Source organism: Tachypleus tridentatus, chromosome 13, assembly GCF_004210375.1.
Source record: "Tachypleus tridentatus isolate NWPU-2018 chromosome 13, ASM421037v1, whole genome shotgun sequence".
NCBI classification, from domain to species: domain Eukaryota; kingdom Metazoa; phylum Arthropoda; class Merostomata; order Xiphosura; family Limulidae; genus Tachypleus; species Tachypleus tridentatus.
In genome coordinates this window covers 20,459,857-20,475,902 of record NC_134837.1, presented here as the reverse complement: position 1 = coordinate 20,475,902, position 16,046 = coordinate 20,459,857, and the positions used below count along the sequence as shown (strand labels likewise).

The 16,046-nt window shown below is 33.8% G+C and overlaps 1 protein-coding gene across 2 annotated transcripts in view; it reads right to left on the bottom strand.

Moving 5' to 3' along the window:
* The window catches only part of LOC143239052 (gamma-tubulin complex component 4-like), a 403,661-nt gene that overhangs the window by 23,449 nt on the left and 364,166 nt on the right, over positions 1–16,046 (bottom strand). The window contains exons 8-10 of one of the 2 annotated variants that reach the window (XM_076479838.1): positions 8,119–8,240; positions 6,285–6,441; positions 1,373–1,471 (exon numbers count right to left, since the gene is read on the bottom strand). In XM_076479838.1, the coding sequence (XP_076335953.1) occupies positions 1,373–1,471; positions 6,285–6,441; positions 8,119–8,240 (378 nt within the window). The remainder of the gene's footprint in view (positions 1–1,372; positions 1,472–6,284; positions 6,442–8,118; positions 8,241–16,046) is intronic. The other variant, XM_076479839.1, reaches the window with a different exon arrangement.

Sequence of the window (16,046 nt, the reverse complement as noted above, 5' to 3'; positions counted from 1 at the left end):
TAGGATCTTTTTAAAAGCATGCAGCATATTTTGTTTAATTTTAATGCATTTTGTTCATAGCTTAAATATTTATGGTTATAATATGTACATATATATATATATTTTTTATTTTCTGTGCATATTGAGCAATTATTCATAACATAGCATGTAAGTAAAGGGAACCATTAAGTTACTCTTGCCTTACTCACACAATTAGGATACTGAACTCGGGTATTACACACAATTTTTCATGAGGAAAATTGCTGCAACGCAGTACATGCTGCATAGAAATAGACAGTGATTGTTTCAACTTGGAAAATCCCCTGGAGGTACAACCATCAGTAACATGGTTAGTACTTGTACCCTAAGAGGAATTGCATTGTTTTTAGCACATAAAACAACATTTTATCAGTCTGGAATAGAATGATATAAAAGATACTTAGAAGCTTTAATAGCTTGACATAACAGAGAGCTCTTCTGTAAATGTGTTACAATGAACACTTTGGTTATGTTTTGTGAAAGAAAAGATTGATTCACTGTTCTTAACTTATATCTAATCTCTTTCAAACTCAGTTAAAATCCTATGAATTTAGATTTTGTTTTTTAAAACATTTTCTGGTAAAACATGCTTTTATTCTATGGTTCCTACCTACTTATTTGAAGAGAAATCAGTAAATGTCAGAATACCACATTAGTAAATTCACTGGATAAGGTATTTGATGAGCTTCATTCTTTACACATGCATGTCACTGCCCTTTATCACAGGGAGTAAAACAAGAGGTGGCACTGTTAAACAGCTAGTTACTTATTCTTCATTAAGAGGAAAAGAATGCTTTATACATTGAAAAATAGTGTGATTGATCGCACTGCTCATTTGCCACCTCAAAATAGCAATTCAACAGCTTTTAAAAGGGCAACCAGAGGCAAAGCCACATCATTCCACAAAATTAGTAGGATACAATTCCTTACTACTAGACTAATTATTTACTGGTTATTGGTTAATTGAAAGAAAACTAGGTACAAACACAGATGATAACAGTGTTTTTGATTTAAAAGTAGCCTTTGAAACTTAAAAACATCAACAACTAACTATACACAGAATTGTAAGAAAACAAGTAACAACCTATATACAAGTCTTGTCTTTTCACCGATTCTTGAAATGGGTCAGTCAGGAACTATTCATGCTAATGAAACAAGACCTTTCACTTACTGAAAACATTATTACTTGATTCTTTAAAAACCAGTGAGATTGCAAGTAAATATAGCACTTAAACTAATACAAGCTCAAACTCAAAATAGTGTTGCATAAATTTTATCCTGAAGATTTTAGTTTCTATCAATATAAAAAATGTGTGTGTGTATGTATGTATATATATATATTACATAAACTTACTATTCTCTCCAGACTTCAATGTGACATAAATTTTTCTTGTGACTTGATCACCGTCCATGAAAAGTTGGTGAGCTGATGACTGAAAAGCAATATTCACCTCTACAAGCAGAACATATAAAATGTATTGAAAGAATGTTGGATAAAATGTTCTTAATAAAGTAAAGCAAGACTTAATATGCTAATACCAAACATATTCCTACCTCCTTGAGTCCAAAATGTTTATAGTAGAAAAGGTGAAAAAACAGCACCTTACCGTGAAATGAAGGTAAATCATTTACTGTCAAATTTTAAATATTATAGCCATGCTCATACCCTTACACTGATCTGTACAACAATCTGCTCATTTTATAAAAGGTATTTTCATCTAATTAAAACTAAAGCGGCTCAAGATATCTTTTGAAAATTTTACACAATGCTTCATGATAATATATGTTAAAACATTTGGATGAAATTTGTACCCTTAAAGTTTCGCAACATTAAAGACAGTGGTGGACTACCATTCTTAAAGTTCAATGAATGTTAAAAGCATTCTGTCTGCAGTTTCTTGTTATTATGTATAATAAAAATATTATTTGTTAGAAAAATTTTACAACAAACTTAATCTAATAACTTATAGTCAAGGACAGATTATCATTCAACTTTTTCATTTCACAAGAAAGTCTGTAATACTATAACCTCCAAAACTTTTTTTAGGTAATAAACCTTTGATCTGACTATACTATTATACTAACTTCCATATAACCATCAAATGAAAACTTCTGCCATTTTTTCACAAACAATGAAATTAAATTATCCATTAACATCACTTGGTTTAACTACTCAACTTTTGGTATATCTTGCCATACATGTTTTGATATTATGTTGGCTGTCCTAGTTTAAATTACATAGTTCAACTTCTTTTTTAATTAATGCTAATGACAGTAATAATAACCTTTTTATTTATGTCAAGTTTAAGAAACATCTCTCTCATAACTAAAGATTTGTAAAATTTAATTATTTTTCATGAAAAATATATATTAATATTCTTAAGTATAACATACAATAGAAAATTTCCTAAACTGGTGTTTTGTAGTTTAAAATTAAAAGTTAGTTCTCTTATTAGACTGAAAAAATTACCTTACTCAAATACATAGTCAAAACACTTTGACATAAATATCAGATATAAATGTTACAGAATGATATTTAACCTTTAAAATTAAATAAAAGGTGAAAACACAAATACATCATTTGTAAAATACTATGTTCCTCTAAACAGATGTAAATATGAGAAACCATAAAATATCTTCAAACAAAAATAAATGAGTATAGAGATTGTACAAGACTGAATGAAAACAGAATTTCACCATGCCAGAGTATGACATGTTGATTATACATAGAAGAGGACTGGGACAATTAGACATGGACCCAAATGATTTAATTTTTTTAAATTAGTGAAGTCTAAGAGTTTTTTTTCTACCAAATAAATGATAAAACTATTATTAAATAGACTCACCTGTTTGTGAGTATCACTAGTCAAATCATCACTTGTTTTACTACCCACATTACAAGACCTACCAATCAATCGTGTCACATCCAATTCAATTCTCCCAGATACCTTAAAGAAGCCTGCAAAACCAGTGCAAGTTGATGTGATGGCTTTTGAAATCTCTTTTATACCCAAGATACTTTTGTAGATTAGTCCCCCCAGATCTGCACAACAAATATCATTACGAACTAGGCAATTGCTGTTCATTTCCCCTTTGTATGTTCATTATGAATACTTTGTCAAAATCACCTATAAAAGAACACTATATATTTCCCTACTTCTAAAACATAAGTATCACACTCAAATCTTCACAATTTGAAGTTATTTAAAAAAGAAAAGAAACATGTTCTGCAATTAGAAACTGAAGTATGTTCACTAAAAATTATGAAGGACTTAGTGAACATTTTCTCACACTACTAATAGATTTCTACTAGAAACCTCCTCAATAGCTTTTCTTGATCCTCTAAAGTGTTAAGAAGTGATTTTCTTCTTCCACAGACTTTATTCTGAGCTGTTCAGTCAGCATGCAAAAAGAATGCGACAACCCTCCACCAACAGAAGCATGACACATTCTCTTAGTGCAGATGGCATCCCCTTTACTTCCGTACTTGAACTTCACTTTTGAAATTAGATCCACAAAAAACAGAAGAAAACCAGGAGAGGTGAGAAGGATGTGAAAGGAGGTAAGTATCTATTAGAAATCTATTTTCATTGTGAGAAAATAACTTCCGATACACAATATACACTACTGATCACACAACAGCTACAACCCCATGCTGAGTAGATGGAGAGTTGGTTGATTGTTTGGAATTTTTTGGCACAAAGCAACAAGGCTATCTGTACAAAACAACTGGTGTAAAAAAGAAAAACTCTACAGAAGAGTAAAAAGAATAAGTTGAAAGTTAAATAATGACCAATTATGAGAAAAAAAACTGAAATAGAAAAAAAGGTCAATGGCTTGTAAAAAGTTAAAAAATATAATCAATCAGGGAAGTATTACCATCGACAACAAGTAAAAAATACGTTTAAAATAATGAAGTTGCTCACAATTGTAACCATGGCATGACACTGAAACATGGGATACTGTGACTTAAATGTAACAAATGTCACACAATGATGGATCAGTCCCCCATGAAAAAAAATGCTGATTAAAAACTGTGATCAATGTGTAGCTCAGCCAAGACAACTTCCTCCTTCCAATCCTTCTGAAGCCAAGATGGCTAAAGACCAACAGAAGGTTCAATAATCAAATGCCAACTTGTGCAAAACTGAGGCTTGAACAGAGGACTATAGTCCATGCATAAGAAAAACACCAGAGCAGACAGATTTAGTTGTGGTGTCAGCAAGCTTGTTCCCATGAATACTTACATGGCCAGAAAAACTGGATAGAAATGGAAGTTAGAGAAAAACAAGAACAGGATGAAAACTAGCATTAAGTAATTCCAGGACAAGTAGACAGCTAAGAGAGTTGGTGTAAATAGTACAGTCAATGAACTACTTATCTTCTCTGTGATCCAAAGCAAGAGAAATGGCATACAACTCGGCAGTGAATGCAGAAACTGTAGTGGGGATCCTAAAAGAAACCACTGAGTCACAAAACACTATGGCAGAGCCTACAGAGTCACCTGATTTTTAACCCTCTGCAAAACTGGGAACAGAAGAATGGTTTGAAAAATGTTTGGGAGTATCTGCCTTCCTTTCTTCCTTAGATGACTCAAAGAAAAGTCACAGATTGGAATGGTAATGAGTTATGGCAGGATGGTCTGTTCATTGGACTCAGCAATACTGTTCTATGACATATCCAATTCAGCCAGCTGTGCTTGAATACAAAGGCCAAAAGGATGAATGGCAGACTTGTCTTTCTATTCCAAGGAAGAAAAACATCCTGTGGTGGGATGCTGTGCTAATGATTGAGGCTTGATAGCATATTGAAAATAAAGTTACACATGGTGGAGGTGAAAAGGATATTCGTGAGACTCGGTGTACAGACTCTAAACTGGCAAAGTCCAGAAAGCCTCCATGCAGAGGTGAAGCCCCAAATGGCAAATAGGCCAACATCTTTAATGCAGAGGCCCTGGCAAAACTATAGGTCAAAGATCCATAGTCCAGTTTCTACTGAATGAAAGCATGATAGATCTTCAGCACAGAACATCTCATAGGAGTGAAACTCCCATAAAATGTTGTATTGGAGGCCTTCCCTGATTAAGGTTTCAAGTCATATCAGGTGGTCCAACAGTGGTTTGTTTTGTTTTGAATTTCGTGCAAAGCTGCTTGAGGACTATCTGCACTAGCAATCCCTAATTTAGCAGTGTAAGACTGGAGGGAAGGCAGCTTGTCATCACCACCCACCACCAACTCTTGGACTACTCTTTTACCAATGAATGGTGGGAGTGATCACCATATTATAATTACCCTACGGGTGAAAGGACGAGCTTGGTGTGATGGTGGTTCGGAACCTGTGACCCTCAGATTATGAGTCGAGTGCCTTAACCACCTGGCCATGAGGATTGGAATAGCAATGATATGTTAAATGTTGGTCAGAAACATGAAGAGGTTAAAGCATACTAGCCCCCAAAGTTAACTGATAAAAAACCAGTGTGCACTAAATAATCTGAGCTACAGATCATACACAACAGGTAAAGAGTTGCAACATAGGAAACAGAAGAAACACTAAAAATGTAACAAACCTGTGTAACTAATTGGAGGAAAAAAGTAGAATGCTGAATATCCTTTAGAGTGCAGGTCATGGCTTCATGGCAAATAAAAGAACAGGTAAAAAGGCTATCTCAATCTTTCCTGTCCTGAACAATCTCATTAGCCAGCAGAGGCACAGACCATCTTGAAGAAGAAGGCATAGGTGCCAAAAAAAAACAAACTCCTGACTAACAAAGGTTTAAATCTTCTTGGCAGACAACACTGATCCTATTGCCTGGGCAACAGGAGTTTATGTGTCACCTGTCACATCTGCAGCCATGGTGGTAATCGTGGTAAATAATTACTTATTCATAATTCACTATAAATTGCATGAAAATTATTATTAAAATTTGCAACACAATAAAACATAAGAAGTTGGAAAGCAAACTCATTTAAAGAAAAATATATATATATATAAACAAGTTTTAAAGATGAGAAAAATATTTCCAAAATGTAAAGCAAGTAACTTGCCTGAATTGGGAGTGTGTCATGCTCCTGTTGGTGGAGGATTGTCACAGGTTCTATGTGTGCTAAGTGGGTAACTTGAACTTGTGGGTACTAAGACCAGTGTGTCAAATGAGAAAATTTATTTTCAATGTGTTAGAGGACAGTGGAAGAACAAAGAAAGCTATTGTATAAATGGAGATATGTGTCATACCAGAACACTATAATCATAAAAGACATTTAACTCACCATGCTCAGTAGCAGGACCAGGAGGAACTCTGAGCAAATGGTTAGCATGATCTATAAATGCTTGAAAAAGTTCTCCTCTTCCAATAAGGTAGAAATCTTTGACTGTTCGAAGGTGAGCCACCAAATTACCTTGTTCCACAATGACCTTCCACACATGCTACATCACCAAAATACATATTGGAAAAATGAAGAATACTATATTTTAATACATGAAATACTATTGTAAAAGCTACAGTCACAAAACTTTACATCAACTATCTTTCAGAAACAGTTAGATAGACAGTAGATGCATCATAGTCTATTTGAGTTACTATGAAAAAGTTATTTTAAAATAATAATCCTTTTCTGATGGTATTGTTTATGCAATAAATACTCCACATCATTTCATAAAGGGAGTTTCAAAAATGAGATAAAAAGTTATGTTGAAATCAGTTTTTTTTTTCTTGTTTTGGACTCTACTCTGTGAGTCCAAATCTATAATCAAAAATCTAAAGTAAAAAATGAGTACTATCTGATATCATGATATACACATTTATCAGTTAATCTGAAAGATTTTGGCATTGTTCAGTCATGATTTCAGAGCTAAAATGACTTTATGGCCTTTTACATATTTATACATGACTAGTATATTTCATAAAAATAGTTTCACTCAAAATGGATATATGCATAACCTTTATAAATGGGAAATCCCTCATACATTTAACTACAACTATATGCTTTAAAACAAGCTTATCTATTAGCTACTAATATAATATTTTTAATACAATAAAAAATTTTGAACAAATTTAAGGGATATATAAGATGAAGGAAACAATAATATTGTTAGATACACAAGATTGTTGAAGTTATTATTTAGTTTATTTAGTGATTTAATATTTAATTATTATTTACTTTTCATAACAAGTGTTAAAAGTTAATTACTTTAAAAGTTACAGTTATGACAAGTTTCATTAAACAACTTTGTATGAGTCACACATTGTGTTTGCTGTTTAATAGTTATACTAGGCTTTGTAATACTGTTGACATTATACATAAAGTTTCTCAGACTTTGCATTATGTGTAATACTGTTGTTATTAAAGTTAGGTTTTTATAGATATTTTCTGTTGCTTGTTATAAAAGCATACAGATACAAAAGGTGGAAAAGTTATGTCAATGAAAGTAAAACTTAAGTTAGAATGCATGATTATATATATGTAAAAACAGCTGATAAAAACTGCATGATTGTCAGTTTAGTCATAATAGGGAATTTCTGAAGTGAAAGTTTCACAGTTTGTATTGTAACAACAGAGATAGAGAAGAATAATTTGTATTGTCACTGATTACATTGTGATAACAGAGGACAAAAGAAACAATTAATCTTGTCAATTGGGTTATAATGTAACTGAATCAGCCTAACAGAAAAGAAAATTATTTAAAGTTCCATATATTAGAGTGTAGTGTTGTTTAGTAGAAGTTTTTATGACATACATCTCTCTTCTTCATCCAATACTCTTATCATTGAAAACCTATTTCTTAAATTACCACTAAGTGGTTTAATTTCAAGTTTAAATTATCTTTCAGCATACTCCTAAAGCATTGGTTCTCATGCAATCAACAACCAATTCATGTTGAAGTGAACAAAAATTTATCAATACATTTACCTTTCTTCACTGTAAATGTTTAACCCTCAAGAAATGGTCTTCACCTGGTTAACAACCAGTTCAAATTCCAGCAAACCGAAGTTTCTCTCAACCATAATTCCCTCCTTTATACTGTTCTATTACTTAACAAGCACTTGCCCTACATATTCAATAATAAAAACAGCTTTTGTCATCCAATTCCAAATATAATTACCTCTGATGCACTGGTTCTTATCTGGTCAATAACCTTTTCAAATTCAAGAGAACAGAAGCTTTTATCTTGAAGAGCAAACAACTGTTGAGCAAAATAGTCTTCCTGCCCACATGTTGTTACACCTGGAAAATATTTACTACCATGTTAATACTTTTGTCCAAACATTTAACACAAATATCATACTAATCTAAATCAGAAGTGGGCAAGTCTGTCAAAAGATTTTCATTCTTGAAGTATATGAAACTTTCTACTTTTATCGAGTCCATAAATATTCACAACAGAAAAAAATTGTGTGGTAGATCAGTCACTCATTAGTTTCTCTCTTTTCTCAGAAAGATAAAATATTTACAGTTATTCAAATATGCACACTTTTAGAGTACTACAGGCTTTCCCATATAAATATGTTTTGAGTTAATTCTGTGTACCAGTTATATTCAGTCAAGGCATTTGGCCTAATTGAATATTTTCAGATGTTTCTTATGGACACTGTTGGTGGAGATTTATTTTCTGACCTTGTGTGTGTTTTTGTGGGTAAAAATCACAGTGTTTATATTTAGATATGCCAATTTTACTTGGGACAGTCAACCCTTTCCAGATGGATCACAGGTCTACAGTCATGTCATTGCATTTATTGATTTGAGTTCAAAATTTTACTGGACAACTATTTATGTCATTCTATTTGGTAGGAAACTGCATGTTATAATTCAAGTTGTATATTATACATTATTTAATTTCTTAATGTAGTATGTTGAATGCAGCACTGGTTTAAATTGGATTTTTGTGATGTCAAGGTCTCTGGTCTTGTACAAATTACAAACTCATATTACTAATATTTACAAGCTAGAATATAAAATAATAAATTCTTATCTTTTCTATCTGCTAATATATTGCTCATGTACTGGATCAAACAGAGGGGCCCAGCTCATCTCTTTCCATTTTTGAAAATGGTCCCTTATACACACTCACTTCTATATATGACATGTGAATAGCCAATCAAAAGCTCGAAATGTCCCACTAGGCATTATCAACTATAACAGCTTCCTCTTTCCTTCAAGACAAACCTTCATGCTAGTAAGTCCAGTCTTAACATTATTTGGAGTTTCATAATTTTTAGACCCGAATACAGCTTAGTTACTAAACTTGATAAATTATAATGGATTTCTATGGTATCAATATAGTAATTTATTACTTTTTGATAAAAAAAAAAAAAAAAAATCATTTCACATACTCCATATGTGAAAAATATTTAAGGCTTGACTAGTTATTTATATTAAATGAAGATTAATTTTACTCCGTTCAACACTGTAGTCAAATTCTTTTCTTCTACTCAGTCAAGACACATTTTTGTTTAAGCTCTAGATACATATACATATGCTTGCCATTCCTTCTGTTATTTGTGGTAAGGAAAATCAATAAATCTCAGAATACAATAGTAAATTAATAAATTAATGGACTAATAGATTCAAAATTCTGAATAAGTCTTTCAAGGGAACTTTCCTATTTAAAACTGTAACATAAATGTGCATACTGAGCCATAATTTATGTTTCAATTAAAACATCTAGATCTTATAAGGATATTTAATTATCTTGGTCTGGTTTATTTTGAATTTTGCACAAAGCTACACAAAGGCTATCTGCTCTAGCCATTCCTAATTTAGCAGTGTAAGACCAGTGTAATGCAGATAGTTTGTTTCCTCCTGCTAAATGAGCAAACATCAAAGTGGACTTGCTTTCTAATTTGTAATTGACGTGATGAGAACAGATTTGTTTCCTTATGTGTTCACTGTTGTACATGAAGGCATGTACAAGTATATTACTCTCTAGTTCACTTTGTCAATGCACATAATAAAATAATTGCAAGTTTCCAAAGTCCAATAATATAATACTGGAAAGTTAACAACTATTCTTTGAATTCTTTAGGAAGGTGATGGAAAATAGTAGCAAGTCTTTTTAACACATTGCAGATAGGTCACATGTTTACTCATGTTTCATGTGTGCTACCCATTAAAATGTTATTGTGCAGGTAAAAAAAATTTTTTTATTGTTGAATACATATTTTCAAACATAAATTTCATTGAAATTTCCTGATGACAGTTATATTTTTCATTGTTGTTGCAATTCAGAAGAAAATAAACTACTTTTAATAAATAACAATATTTTTGATGGTAGCTTCCAGTAAAATACCTAACAAATTTAAATGTGTGTAAATAAAATGCACTGTCAATTTTCTGGGAGGTATTTATATCATACTTGGGAATTATTTTTTTTTTGGGGGGAAACCAGCACAGTGTGAAAAGAATTAGTACTGTAAAAGTATTCTCTCAAATACATATTATTGAAATAGGCTTCAACTGTAATGCAAGTCCACAATTTCCTTCTTTCTATATATTTTATTTATTGTTATATATTTTTTTAACAAAGTAACTAAAATACAAAAATTAGAAATTCTGTAATTTTTCTACACTTAATATATATTTCTGACAGGTACTTGCCATAAATAGGTAAGTTCATAAACAGGTATTTTCATTCATTGAATGGGAACACACAATAGCAATGTGAGAAACTGTATGACTGATGGAACCCAACATCAGGATGATGAGCTTAAGAAATATGTTTTGGTAATGGAAACTAATTCACTCAATACCATCCAACAGAAACTGCCCCCAGTACAACAAAATCCCTGGGATATGAAAATATCAAAGAATAATGTAAGGGGATGAATCATATAAATCTATACATCAAATCACCAATGCCAACAACATGAGTGGAGAAAACAAGAATAACTGAGTGAGGCACTGATACACCTATATGACAAGTGTGACAACTTAAGTAGTTTGGTTCACCTCTGAATCCAAAACCGAGCCACTGGGAACCAGCATTCATGTTGGGGTAGAATGAAGAATCCAAATCAAAAGGGTGAACTGTATTTTAATGACTCAGTCCAAAGATACAACATCCTCTCAGATAAACCCACAGAGACATCACATCTGAGGGTATTTTATCATCTACACCTGCAGAACACTCTCAACTGAATGGTTGTAACATTATTTGCATCTTATATCAATATCACATTCAGGAGGATGCCTCCATGATCCACCACCTAGTGGCTTGGAGTTGGACAGTGGTAAGGACTTTCTTACTCTACTGAAATAAAAAAAGAGGGGTGAGAAAATAAGGTGGAAAGTCCAGAAGAATGTCAACACCAGAAACAGTGCCACAGGTGACCATGAAATCTCTATTTTGAAAAGCAGACCATGCCCAATTTATTCAATATTCAATCAAAGACATGACAGAGATGAGCAGCTATTCCCTTCTACTTTAGCCATGAACTACATGGGTGCGTATGGTCTAGAATGAAGCAAATGGAAGGAAATTGATGCAGTGTAGAACCAAATTAACATTCTGATCCAAAAGGGCTACACATCAAGGTGGACAACTAATCCTGAATGAATGCAACAACAGAGAAAGGGAAGGAGAAAACATTCCATTTATGTTGATTAACATCCCCAGAGAAAGAGTGAATGGAACAAGCTAAAAAAAAGCAAACTGCTGGGAAAAACCAGATCTCCTTGTCATGGATCACACAAAAACTAGGAATGAGGTGGAAGATATGAAGGGCTGGATAAAAAACTGGTGACCAAGGTTGACACAGATGGAATGGAATGAGATAGAGGTAATAGAGGGGCAAATTGAAGCTGGAGTAGCCAAACAAACAGTTGTGTTAGGCCAGTATGGAGCAATCAGAAGGACTTGAAATGGAGTAGTGTGGATGATCAAAATCACACTGTGAAGGTGGATAGAAGGATAAACACACAGGTATTTGTTGGTCTAAACTAGACTGAATTTACTGACAGCCAGAGCAAGAGGATGAAGAACCCGAGACCAAAACATAGGTAACTTGATATTGACAGATGTGGCAAATGCATTCAGGAGAGGAATGCTTCACTGTAGGCACAGCCACTGGAAGAGAGAGGATTGAGAGATCATTCTGTGGGATACCCTGACTGGATGGGAAAAATAAACTGCAACAAGATTGAATGCATCTGAAACATGACATGGAACCATACAAATACTGACCACGTGGGCCAAAAAAAAAGAAAAAAAAAGAAGAGATTCAAGGTTTGACAACAAAAGAAATGAGTGCAACCTTAGTTATCAATATGAGCCACCATTGTAGAAATATCAAAATGAACCAAAGCATGACATACAGCCAGAAGTTCCAGGATGTTGATATGGTATGATATTTCAGCTGGATACCACTGACCTGAAGTTCCCAGCAGACACACCCATGCCCCTAGTCCTGAAGGGAAACATTCACAAAGATCTGCAAATTCAGAAGAGTGAGAGGAAGCAAAACACCCATCAACATGTTAACCTTGTCCAACCACCAATGAGGATTGCCTACAAGTATTGGATTCCCAGGAGATCCCAACAACAGAGAAACTTTGTGTGTAAGGATAAAGCCTAAAAAGACAAATTGGCCAATGTAGAAATAATCAGGGAGAGGCTATCCTTTGAAAAACATTTGTGGATCACATCAAAAAGCAGGTGGATGGTAAACAAGTACCATAGGAGAGTCACTGGGGTGAGACAAAGGTGGCAAAATTGGGCATGGGAGAAATGAACAGGATAATCACGGTTCAACTCCCACATGGGCAAAATTTATTCTAACTGTTGAGAACTTAGAAACAGCCATTCAACCTAATGGTAGGCTAAAGCAAAGTAATTTAAAATTCACTGTGGGAGAGACATGCTGGTAATATAAACCATCTGAGAAATAAAATACTTAGCATGAACCCTAATGTGTGTGGAAAAACTAAATACTTGAGGAAATATCAAATAACAAAGAAGGATGAGGTTCATATGAAATCAGAACATGCATGAGAAATCATGTCTGAAAAATGCAAATTAGGTTGATTCTACATTAGAGGTATAGGAAGACAAGGCAAAAATCAGGTGTAGAAAAAAAGCTGTCAAATTTTTTTTTTTGACCTGAACAGGTTCAGCACGTTCAACAGGATCAGGCAAATCAAGGTTACTCATATAAGTCAAAATAAATGGTGGATGATAGCCTACAAGTCCAAAGATGAATTACCCCACTTGTAACCTTTGCAAGCATGCCAGTGGAAGAATTATCTCCAAAGTGGTAATCTGAACTTTGGAATTCATTGTGTAACAATGAGAAATCAAGTACAATCATTTGACAAAAAAAAAAGAGAGAGAGAGAGAAAAACTAGGAAAATAAGTTATCTGAAAACCTATTAACTGTTGAAGAACAAAGAAAAATTATCTTTGGAAAAATAACAAAAGATCATTTGTACTACCAGATGAGAAGTGAGAGTTCCGTAGAATCAAACAGAGGGAGTCACATGATGCTGTACATGAGAGATTCAGTTGAACCAGTAGGTTGGTTGGTTGGTTTAGCACTTATTGGTGCAAAGCAACTGGGCTATCTGCACCAAATATTTGGTAAAAAGGTAAAATCCTTAAAATATGTAAAAAGGAATCATGCTGAAACAAAACATAGTCCAATTTTCAAATTAAAATCTTAAGTAGAGTTAAAAAAACAAAGGCCCTTAAAATTTTAAAAACACAACTGAGGTGGACAGTGTTACCATTTCCAAAGACACTGTCCAATGTCAAGGGTGAACCCATGGAAAAAATGTTTAAAATGGTGACATCACTCTCAATCATAATGATGGCATGACAGTAAAATGTGGACTATTGTGACCTGAGTGGATAAAAGTTCCAGATAAAAGAAAGCGATGAATTAAAAAAACTGTGAAGAATGCATTGCACCTCTTTCTCCTCCACCCATTTAGGGCAAGAAATAGAGTAAGAGGGATTTCTAGTTTGTACTTATAAGCATTGTGGTCTTTGCCACCACAATGAGCACATGTTAAAGAACTATGACATGATGTTTTTCAGTGACTGAACTGTTAACACTGGAAACATCTGAGAGGGTTAGGAATGTATGATTGCACCTTACAGTTCAAATAACCTGCTTTATCTGTGGCAGGAAGACGTAGTAGTGTAAATGTCAATATCAGAATATCAGTAAACACCATAATTCCATCTTTGCAAATGGAGATTTGGCACACTACAGAAATGTCTTGGCTGGAGAAACTAGTGAGGATCTCTGACTCAGGAATGTTCTTTAAATCCCTCTCAACTATAACTCCTCTGTAAAAAATTCAAAGTTGCATGGGGAGTAACCTCAATAAGTATATCTCCAATGGCCTTTCATTTCAAGAGGAGTTTGGTATGTTGTGGTAAAGATGTTTCTACCAAAATGTCTCCAGAATGCAATTTCTTTACTGACATAGGAAGGCCAGCAAGTCCCTATAATCCCTTTTGAATAATAAACGGATACATCTGCCCTAAGAATTTCTTGGATAAGAAATGGACAATAAGAAATCGAGATACAGAATCTGACTGTTATGCTGACTATAAAAGTTGTCCATGTGTGTTCGTTTTCTGATAATATATTGTTTTTTCAATTATTTATTTATTTTTTTTCATAAATGGGGGGTATCCATAATAAAGACGTTACATTTCGGTGCCCACTCACCCCACCAAACATAGAGCCCCAAGAGGAGATGCACAACAATGCCAAATGAGGACACTACAGCAATGCCAGGCTTTTCCGAGCACTGTAACAAAATACCAGTATTGGACACAATGTCCACAACATCTGTTGAGAAAGTCCAACACTGTACTTGGTTGACCCTAGCCCAAGTGGACCAGCCAAATGGCCCTGGGGTTGGGGCATCCCAAAGTTACCTGTCTACAGTAATTCAAGGCCAAACTGGTGTGTTGGAGTTGGACCCCTCAAACACCAGAATGTTCTCCTTCCCTTCACGGATTGCCACACATAGCAAACACATGGTTGGATGTTTAGATCCCAGAAAAGGTAAACTAAAAGTACAAAATCTTCTCTGGAAGGTTCCCTCACCACATACAGGAAGGAATCCACCTCTAGGGACAGTAGACTGGAAGGTACATGGAAGCTCAAGGTGAATGATTGATTGATTGATTGATTTAGTGTTTTATGGCACAAAGCAGTGAGGCTATCTGGCGCCAGACATTCGGTAAAAATGTAAAAAAAAAATAAATGTAGTAATAGACATAAATGGAAATGAAGGTAAAACAAAAAAGTATAAAACCAATGTTGACACCTAGTCTACAATGTTAAGATAGAAGGCAGAGTATAAGAAGTTGTAAGGTATTTACTCTAGCAAAAAGGTAATGATCATAACCTGCCAGGAAGACTAACAGGTAAGTTCAAGAACCACCGTCAGTCACCTGAAGTTGGTCTTTCCAGTCCTTGTTCCGGGTTATATGTCATAGCAACCAGTATCAAAATGTAAAAGAATAGAAGTTTTAAAAGATACATAGCAAAATTGTAACAATGAGTAGCCAAATGTCCAGTAAAAAGATAAAGTCAAGTAAATGGAGTAAAATTTGTAAAAGTAAATGAAGGTAAAAACAAAACAGCAATTAAAACAGAAAATGGTGTAAAAAACCAATGGTGACATCCAGTCTTCAAAGTTGTAAAATATTTACTCTAGCAAAATGGTAATGATCATAACCCGCCAGGAAGACTAACAGGTAAGTTCAAGAACCACCGTCAATCACCTGAAGTTGGCCTTTCCAGTCCTGGTTCCAGACAATGACACAATATGTGTCATAGCAGCTATTATCAAAATGTAAAAGAATAAAAGTTTTAAAAGACACTCCGCAAAATCGCAATAATGAGTAGCCAAATGTCCAGTAAAAAAGATAAAAGTCAAGTAAATGGAGTAAAATTTGTAAAAGTAATTGAAGATAAAAGCAAAACGGAAATTAAACCAGAAAATGACGTAAAAAACAACGTTGACATCCAGTCAACAAAGTTGCAAAGAACTACCTGTAGCAGAATGGTAATG